This window comes from Penaeus japonicus, unplaced genomic scaffold (assembly GCF_977035675.1).
Source record: "Penaeus japonicus unplaced genomic scaffold, GWHDUDI00000001_assembly GWHDUDI00000040, whole genome shotgun sequence".
Lineage (NCBI taxonomy): Eukaryota > Metazoa > Arthropoda > Malacostraca > Decapoda > Penaeidae > Penaeus > Penaeus japonicus.
In genome coordinates, this window is record NW_028234442.1 from 21251947 (window position 1) to 21261946 (window position 10000).

The 10000-nt window shown below is 46.9% G+C and overlaps 1 protein-coding gene across 10 annotated transcripts in view; it reads left to right on the top strand.

Annotated features, from left to right (window-relative positions):
- Positions 1-10000, top strand: part of LOC122258856 (Ankyrin-repeat, SH3-domain, and Proline-rich-region containing Protein) — a 565439-nt gene that overhangs the window by 500820 nt on the left and 54619 nt on the right. Inside the window, exon 2 of one of the 10 annotated variants that reach the window (XM_043025116.2) lies at positions 8938-9600. The exons of the other annotated variants lie outside the window; for them this stretch is intronic. Within the exon in view, the coding sequence (XP_042881050.2) occupies positions 9034-9600 (567 nt within the window). The 5' untranslated portion in view covers positions 8938-9033. The remainder of the gene's footprint in view (positions 1-8937; positions 9601-10000) is intronic. 10 annotated transcript variants of the gene reach the window in all.

The window sequence follows — 10000 nt, forward strand, 5'->3', positions numbered from 1 at the left end:
TTTCTTTTTTCTTTATCATCCCCACTCTCCTCCACCACCACCACCTCCTCCTCCTCCTCCTCCTCTTCCTCCTCCTCCTCCTCGTCTCCACCTCCTCCTCCTCCTCCTCCTCCTCCTCCTCCTCCTCCTCCTCCTCCTCCTCCTCCTCCTCCACGTCCTTCTCCTCCTCCACGTCCTCCTCCTCCTCCTCGCCTTTCTCTTCCTCCTCCTCCTCCTCGTCTTCCTCCTCCTCCTTTCTGCGGCGAAACGAACGAACGAAATCGACGCGGCGGCGATTGAGACGAGCGAACGAACGAACGAACGAGATCCCGAGCGAGCACCTGCGCGCCCATCGAACAATAGGAAAGGTGTCTCGCGCTATCATCCACACCAGTCGCTCAAGACGTGGGGGGGGGGGGGATGAAGAGGGGTGTATGGGAGGTCGGGGGGGGTAGGAAGAGGAGGGAATAGCGGGAAAGGTACTGGGAGGAGGGGAGGGGGGGTCTGTCGGGGGATAAGGGGAGGGGATAAGGAGAGGAGGAGGAGGAGGAGAGCTGCAGACAGGCGGAGAGAGAACAAGTTGGGGAGTTGTGCGGTCGTTCTCGTCGCGATTGAATATTCATCGAGTGCAAAGCCCGGAAAGGTCAGTCGTCTACCCGCTCGCAAATCCCGGCTGGTTTATTCCTTGGTGACCTGAGGTGTGCACTTTTAGGTTCCCTCCATTCACCTATCTTTCTTTCTCCCTCCTCCTCTCTCTCTCTCTCTCTCTCTCTCTCTCTCTCTCTCTCTCTCTCTCTCTCTCTCTCTCTCTCTCTCTCTCTCTCTCTCTCCCTCCCCCACCTTCCCTCTTCATTCTTCCCTCCTTCCTTTCTGTTTTACGCCTCCGTTGCCATCTCCGCTACCCACTTGTCTCTCTTTAGAATGATCGAAATGTAATTAAACCTGGGTTGCCATTCCCGTAGAGTTGTTGCCTCCCTCGCAGGAGAAAGTGTTTTGTGGTTGGAATGAAAATGGTTATGTTTTTTTCATAATTTCTTTCTTTCTTTCTTTCTCTCTTTTTTTTTTTGTGAAATAGGAAATTATTAGCACAAACTCAAGCATACGGCGCGATGTCATTCATAAAAGACATGGGAGTGTCACGCGCGGGGTGAAACATAGTCCTAAATATTTACACAGTGGATAGTCCAATGTTCAAACATACGGTGTGGGAATCCAGTAATAAACTTAAATTCTGTTCAATATCCAAAATAATTGAGTTTAATATTTGTCCCGAGTTTCATATACACGAGTTTGGCGCTCGTTGAAAGCATGGGAAGTATCAGATCACAAGCCATTATAAAGATAGGAAGGAGGGAGGAAGGGAGGGAGGGAGGAAGGGTGGGAGGGAGGGAGGGACGGAGGGAGGGGAAGGTGGAGAGAGGGATGGAGGTAGGGACGTAGGGAGGAAGGGTTGGAGGGGAAGGGGGGGAGAGGGATGGAGGGTAGGGAATGGGAGAGGTAGAGGGAGACTAAGAGTGGCATGGAGGGAGTAAGGTAGAGAGGAGATAAATAAAAGGAGGAAGAATAGAGAGAGGGGTAGAGATGGAAAGCACTGAGAGTCGGACAGACTGAGAAGAAAGAGAGGAAGGAAACGAGAAAGGAAGCAAGCAAGCAAGCAAGGAGGGAGGGCGGGAGGGAGGAGAGAGCCAAACAGAGGCAGACAGACAGACAACCAAAGACAAGGAGAGTTAACCAAATTAGGCAGCTAGCGACAGAGAGAAGCTCTTGCTCTCCACCGCACAGCCAAGATGTTGCAGGTGAGAGTGGGCGCCGCATTGGCCACTCGGGTGTTCGATATGCGGGCGCGTTTGCAGCTCTCCCAAAGGGGTTTCACAAGATAGGCGTGAGCGTGTCCACCCGCAAGCCAGCTTCCCACGCTCCACCGGCTCGAGTTTGGTCTTGCAGGGGCGTGGTATGAGGGCGGCTTGTAGGATTATGTAGGATTATTGTTTTTATTTTTTTTATTTTTTTATATAGGTAGTTTTTTTTTGTTGGTATTGCTTGTTTGTAAATGATTGAAGTGTGTTTGATACGGTTTTGATTTTTAAAAAAATCTTTCTCCCTCTCTCTCTCTCTCTCTCTCTCTCTCTATTTCTCTCTCTCTCCCTCCCTCCCTCCCTCCCTCCCTCCCTCCCTCCCTCCCTCTCTCCCTCCCTCTCTCCCTCTCTCCATGCATTTCCACACGACTTTCTTACATAGACAATTCTTCACTTCCCCCATGAGATTATTTCAAACCATCGTAACGTTATGCAATACTTGTCCCGCCCTTCCCTGTAATTGTGTAGTATTGGAATCGCGTTCTTGGGGCTAATTGTAGGTGCTAACGAAGGGGGCCTCCTCATCCTCCACGTCCTCCTCGTCCTCGTCCTCTTCTTCTTCCAACTCCTCGTCCTCTTCTTCTTCCACCCTCTCGTCCTCGTACTCTTCTTCCTCTTCCTCCTCTTCTTCGTCCGCCCTTCCCCCTCTTCTTCTCCCCCCCCCCTTCCTACTCCTACTACCCCTTTTCCCATCGTTCTTTTTTACCGTTCCCTTTCTTCTTCCTCCGCTTCCTCCTCCTTATCTTCCTCCCCTTCCTACTCCTCCTCTTCCTCCTTCTCCTCATCATACTACTACTACTACTACTACTCCTACTCCTACCCCCTTCCTCTTCCTCTTCCTGCTCCCCTTCATCCTCCTCTCCTCTTCCTCCGCCTTCCCCCTCTCGTCCTCCTCATCCCCATCCCCTTCGTCCTCCTCCTCCCCTTCCCTTTAGTCCTCTTTCTCTCCTCCTCCTACTCCTATTCCTACTCCTCCTGCTTCTCTTCCTCTTCCTCCTCCTTCCTCCCTTTTCCTCCTCTTTCCTGCTTCCTCCTCCTTCCTTCTTTTTCCTCCTTCCTTCTTTTTCTCCTTCTTCCTTTTTCCTCCTTCCTCCTCTTTCCTCCTCTCTCTTCCTCCTTCCTCCTCTCTTTCCTCCTCCCTCCTCTTCCTCCTCTCTCTTTCCTCCTTCCTCCTTTTTCCTCCTCCTTCCTCCTCTTTCCTCCTCTCCCCCCCCCCTCCTCCCCATTAGTACTACCTCACAAGGCCACGGGGTCTGAGGTGAGCTTGAGCCCGAGATGAGGAGACTTAAGGTGTTGCCGTGGGAGGTAGATCTTTTAATGGGGAGGGTAAGGGGAAGGGGATCAAGGGGGAAGGGGTGGGGGGCAGGTAGGAGTATCTAGCTAGGAGTGGGGGGTGGGGAGGGATCAGAGGGAGGGGGGGATGTGGTGAGGAATTCGAGTTTTTTTTTATCTGGTTCTCCGACTGAATGGTTGGTTCATTGTTTTGTTTGTTTGTTTTTGTTTTTGTTTTTTTGTCGCAGTTCTAATTATTTTTGTGTGTGTGTGTTTTTATATATGTTTAAAGTTTGTTTGATTTATAAAGCAGTCCGTAAACAATAAATATATGATATAACTCTGCACATACATTACGGGTACAACACACGCATCATATTGAACAAACAAGAAATAAAAAAGAAAAAAAACTGGGGTTACAACGTTCCTTTCCAGGGGATAAAATGAATCATTGTGCCGACTACCACCCCCCCCCAACCACCCCCCTTCGTGATAGGCCTAGGGAATTTATCATAGCGAGAGGCGGTGTGTTTCTGTTTGTTCGCTGTGCGGGATTGAGTGTGGAATAGCGAACGTTCGAGACTTAATCCACCACGGCTAAACTTGTATCCACGCGTATAGGCCTAAGCGAAGTTCGGAAATGTTGAGAGAAAGAAAGTAAGAAAAAAAAAACATATAGATGGAAAAGACTGAGTAATTAGTCAAAGGAAGGGGAAACAGCAAGGAATAGGAGTAGTAGGGACGGGTAATGATAAACAAACAAACAAAACAAACAAACAGTAAAAGAGGAACGAAGATGAATCCTTCCGTAGGCGATGGCGAGGCCTGTCCCACCAAAGGAGGCTAATGAACATGAATTCTCAGGGCGTGCGTGTCGCGAGGATGACCGCGGAGAGAGGCGGGACACTGCATCTTGCGCTAATCATTTCGGATGAGCTCGCTGGCTCGCTCGCTCCATTTTTTTCTTTCTCTTTTACTTTTTCTAATTTTCTTTCTCATTCTCTATCTCTTTCTCTGTCTCTATCTTTATCTTTATCTCCATTTCCATCTTCATCATCTCCTTCTCCATCTCCATCTCCATCACACTCATCCTCTCCTTTCCTCTCCTCTCCTCTCCTCTCCTCTCCTCTCCTTATCCCCTTTCTGTCTCTTCTCTTCTTTTTTCTTTCTTTCTCTCGCTCTTCCGACCACGTCCTGACAACCTCAAAAAAGTCCTATATCGTCGAGCTTAGTTAATTACCTGGTCTTGCTATTTTGGCATTTTCCCGCCCGTGATCACGACTCAAAGGAAACTGCTGCAAACTACGATGTTGCACATATTCCCGACATGGAAAAGATACTTAGCAATTGCACGTTGCGGCGTTTAACTTACCGGGGTCACTTTTTATTTCTTTCTCGACCAAGTTTTTTTTCTGGGAGTGTTTTAGTTTCTGCATTCGTTGCATTTTTTTCTTGTTTTGGGCGTTGCTATTGTTGTTAAGAGTCATTGTTATTTTTGTGTAATTGTCATTGTTATTCTTTTTAGAGTTACGTTTTTTTTTTTTCTTGTCGTTCTTGTTGGCCATATTCGGGTATGAAGCTTACTTGCGTTGCAATTTTTCTTGTCGTTAATACAACTTTTTATTGTTTTATTGTCTGGAGCTGGTGGTCTTACTGTTTGATCGATGGATTAAGCTGGCTTTGCCTCTTCACATGTAGTATATCTCTTTAAGACAAACTTAAAGAGGATATTTTAAGCGGATAAGTCCGGTGTATGGATTCTGAATATATTTATTTTTTAGATTTTTTTTTTGGTAGTTTTATTATTATTATTTTTTTTTTAGGGGGGGGCGGTGGACGGGAGGGAAGGACGGGGGTCATACTAATGCATCCGGCCTCGTGGGATAATTAAATCTCAGCGGAAGTGTCATGGGAACAGCGTCGGGGTCAGATGGGGTCTGCTGGCGCGGTTGAGAGGAGGGGGTCACCTAGAGTGGCACTTTGAGAAAGCCGGGTTTCTCCCAGTGGTGGACGGCTAAGGCACCCCTTTTCCCTCACCTCGTCCCCTTAATCCTACGCCTCCCTCTCCTCCTATTGTTGCTAGTCCCTGCTATTACTTCTCGTTCTCTCTTTTTCTCATTCCTTTCCTTTTCCATTCTCCCTTTTCCTTCTGCTATTGCTGCTCTTCCTCCTTCTCATGTTCTTACTATTTTACTCCTACATCTCCTTCACCTCTTGCTGTTCCTCCTCCTCTTGCTCCTCGTCCTCCTCCTCTTCCTCCTCTTGTTCCTCCTCCTCCTCTTTTTCTTGCTCTTCCTCCTTAATCTTCCTCTTAGTTCTCCTTCCCCCCGCCCCCCCTCCGCCTCCCCGCCTTCTTCCCGACTTATTCGACATCCCTTTACTTGCACTTATTTTGCTCTTGTGAAGCAGTTGCCTTCCACTTGCGTGCGTCTTGTGTTTTATTAATCAATGCGAATGTTCGTGCATGTTTGTGTATGTTTATGTATGTTTGTGCGTGTTTGTGAATGCGTCTGTGTGCGTGTCCGGATGGCCGTATATTTGTGTCATTGTCTTTTTTTTATTTATTTTTTTGTATACGCCTGTCTGTACAACAAAATTGGAAGCTTCTGACGTGCCTTCAAATGGTAGAGCCACCATGGTACATTTCCCCGCTTAGCGAAACGGTTTTGGGTTCACGACCAGAATGCTGTTCCAATACGGCTATGTGCAATTTGTTCTCCTCCATTACGTATGCTGTTTTTTTCTGTTTGCACCTCTGTCTCTGTCTCGCGGCTATATCTCTCTCTCTTTCTCTCTCACTTTGTCTCTCTTTTTCTCCCCCCCCCCTCTCTCTTTCTTTCTTTCTTTCTTTCTTTCTTTCTTTCTCTCTCTCTTTCTCTCTTTTTCTTTCTCTCTTTCTCTCTTTCACTCTCTCTCTCTCTCTCTCTCTCTCTCTCTCTCTCTCTCTCTCTCTCTCTCTCTCTCTCTCTCTCTCTCTCTCTCTCTCTCTCTCTCTCTCTCTCTCTCTTTTCTTCTCTCTCTCCTTCTCCTCTTCTCTCTTCTCTCTCTTTCTCTCTTTCTCTCTCTCTCTCTCTCTCTCTCTCTCTCCTCTCTCCCTCTCCTCTCCTCTCTCTCTTCCTCCTCTCTCTCTCTCTCTCTTCCCTCTCTCTCTCCTCTCTCTCTCTCTCTCTCTCTCTCTCTCTCTCTCTCTCTCTCTCTCTCTCTCTCTCTCTCTCTCTCTCTCTCTCTCTCTCTCTCTCTCTCTCTCTCTCTCTCTCTCTCTCTCTCTCTCTCTCTCGTACCAAAATATGTACAGTTTGTTTCCAGTAACGCCTGTGAACTATGTACGTATCTGTCCCGGACCGGAGATGAAGGGAAAATTTGTGCAAATGACTTCCTCTTGTGCAAATTGCGTTTGCAGACAGTTGGTTCGCCTGCTGGTCATAATAGAAATGAAATCACGTGATAAAAAAAAGATGATTTAAAGATAATAATAACCACGGCCTGAAATGACATGTAATGAATTAAAAAAATAATAATAATAAAATAAAAAACAGCTGCCGAAGTCGTTGACCTTTGACTTGGCGTATTGCACAATGTACTTTGGTTGACCTTGCAAAGTTGCGTGGTTCTTGGAAAAGGCAGGCCGGCCGTTCGCAGAGTTGGTAAGCCGGCGGCAGTCACGGCTTACGGATTCCGGTGTTACTCGCTGCTCCGGCTTTGTTGAAGCGCGAAGCCTCTGAAGATACCTGCTCACTTCTTCTCTTTCTGCTCCCTGTCTTGCGCTTGGTGGCTCTGGCTTTTTTATGTGTTTTGTTTATGTTTGTCTTTTCTTTTTTCTGTCTTGGAAGAGTCTGTTGTTTGATTCTTTGACCTTTCCTCTCGTTCTCTCTCTCGTTCTCTCTCTTTCTTTCTCTTTCTCTTTCTCTATTTCTCTCTTTCTCTCTTTCTCTCTCTCCCTCTCCCTCTCCCTCTCTCTCTCTCTCTCTCTCTCTCTCTCTCTCTCTCTCATATCTCTTTCTCTCTCTCTCATATCTCTTTCGCTCTCTCTCTTTCTCTCTCTCTCAACGCTCTCTCTCATCTCTCCCTCCCTCCCTCCCTCCCTCCACTTGACACCTCTCCTCCCTCTCCTAATTTTCCTCGCCTTCCTTCCGTCTCGTTTTCCTTGCACGCCCCTGCCCTTTGTCCTTGTCATTCGTTCGTTCTCCTTTTTTGTTCCTTTCTCTCGTCCCTTTGGTCTCCTGTTCGCGTTGCCCTTTTTCTTTCTTTCCTCTCTCGCTTACCGTCTCGTTTTATGATGGTGGGCGGGGGGTGGGGAGGGGGGTTATTTTCTCTTGTTACTCTTCTCTTTTGCTTTATGTGTTTTCTCTGTCTCTTTTTTTATTTCTTTTGTTTTTTATTGCTTTGTCTCTTCTTGTTATCTGATTCTACTGTTTTTTTTTTCTTTTACTGTTTGTCTCTGATTTTTTTCTCTCTTACCGCTCTATATTTCGAAGTTTTCTCTCTTCCCTTTCTCTCATTTGCCTTTTAGCTTCTCTCTCTCTCTCTCTCTCTCTCTCTCTCTCTCTCTTATCTCTTTCTCTATCCCATTCCCTTCTTTTGTTTACAATCCCTTCCTCTGTTCGCTATACTTGATGTTGTTGTTTTCCTTTTGATGTTATCATTCTCCTTTATCAGTATCGCCTTTATTAATGCAGGTTGATATGATTGTAACACTATATGAGTTGATTTGATATAATGTACTGTAGGATAATACAGTGTTATAACATCATAAAATATAGTATAATTCCTCTCCCCTTTTCTCCCCTCCGCCCAATCTATTTAATTTTTTTCCTCTTTTTTTTCTTCAGGGACCTAACGATATCCTATATTCTTCACTTACTTTGTCTTTGAAGTTAACCCCTCTATACTCCCTCTCCTTCCCTCCCTTCCCACCCTCCCTTCCTCCTTCCTTCCCTCCCTCTCTCCTCCATCCGGGCCCATCCTCCTTCCATCCCTCCCATCCACCCTCATCTCTCCCTCCTTCCACCTTCCTCTCCCTCCTTTCCTCCCTCCCTCCCGTCCACCCTCTTTCCTCCCTCCCATCCACTTTCCTCCCTCCCTCCCTCTCTCTCTCCTCATCCCCCTAAGCCCCCCCCCCCTTCTCTCCTTCCCAATAATCAGGTACGCCCTTGTATCCTACTTCGACTCACTCGAGTTCTTGCGTCCCCATACTCTTGTATTAATACTTGTCTTGCTCCCCCGTCTCTCTCTTTCTCTCTTTCATTTTCTCTCTCCCTCTCCCTCTCCTCTCCTCTCCTCTCCTCTCCTCTCCTCTCCTCTCCTCTCCTCTCCTCTCCTCTCCTCTCTCTCCTCTCACTCCTCTCACTCCTCTCACTCCTCTCTCTCTCTCTCTCTCTCTCTCTCTCTCTCTCTCTATCTCTATCTCTATCTCTATCTCTATCTCTCTCTCTATCTCTCTCTCTCTCTCTCTCTCTCTCTCTCTCTCTCTCTCTTTCTATTTATGTACCTACCTACCTATTTATATTTCATCTTTTCTCATTTTGTTTTTTTATGAATTATTGACATATCTCATAAATGAAACGTGAAAATCGCAAAACCCGATAACAGCGAGTGTGTGTGTTTGTGATTGCTGTATTTCCCCGTTATCTTACGGTGTTAATTATCGTGACTGCAGTAGAGTTGAAAGGCTTGTTTCCCCACAATACCCGAGAACCCCACGCTTGGCTTTCCGTACACTGTAATTTTGCACCCACAGAACGTAAACAAAGTGTAATTCAAAGTAGTTAAGGTCTCTCTCTCACTCTTTCATTTGTGTGTGTTTTTTTTTTTTCTTTCTTTCTTCTTCCAGTGTTTTTGTTAGATGAAAAGATAAAAAAAGATCATTTCTTTAAGGACACGTAGACTGAGAGAATACATTGACTATCTGAATATCTATACATCCATAATGCTGGCTTGCGTATGTCACCCATCTCGCGCACACAATCTCCCACGCCCTTTAGAGCCAGTGCACCGCCCGCGTCCACGACACGCGCCAGCCGCCCATGCCTCACATTTTGCTCACGACGCCTATAGCACCTCTGTGTTCGACTTCATAACTTACAACTGTGACAATTATAATAGTAATGGCTCCGGCGTCGTAGAAAACGGGAAATGCGAGAATGACGTTAAAAGAGAACGGACCAGCGTGAAGACAAAGAGGACTAACTGCGATAAACACAACAACAACAACAACAATGAAAAGACAATAGATAAGAACCGTGATAGGAAAGAGAGAACCCAGGACAAGAAGGAAAAAAGTGCAGAAAAGAAAGAAAAGGGTGAGAAGACCTCCCCTACTATGAAATCGAAGAGTAATCTCGAGAGAAAAAAGAGCTTGGAGGCTGGGAGTGTCAGCAAGGGTGCGACCAAACCCCCGATCCCCGCCGAACACAGGAAGAACAACAGCGGCGGCAGCGGCGGTGGCGGTGGTGGCGGCGAACGGGAAGCCCCACAGCCTCAGACGCTGGCCAAGGTAAGGCGATGTGTTCTTTCCACGGAGAGTGACCAGCGCCTCTTTTTTTTCTCTCTCTTTTTTACGTTTGAGTCTTGGTGTTGTTGTGTCTGGGTATGTCTTTCCTCAGCTCTCTCTTTCGTTTTCTCTCTTTCTCTCCCTTTCTCTTCTCTCTCTCTCTCTCTCTCTCTCTCTCTCTCTCTCTCTCTCTCTCTCTCTCTCTCTCTCTCTCTCTCTCTCTCTCTCTCTCTCTCTCTCTCGCTCTCTCGCTCTCTCTCTCTCTCTCTCTCTCTCTCTCTTTCTCTCTCTCTCTCTCTCTCTCTCTCTTTCTCTCCTTCTCTATCCCGCTTTCTCTCCCTGTTTCTCTCTCTTCTCTCTCCTCTCTCCTGTATCTCCTCTCTCCTCTCTCTCTTCTATCTCT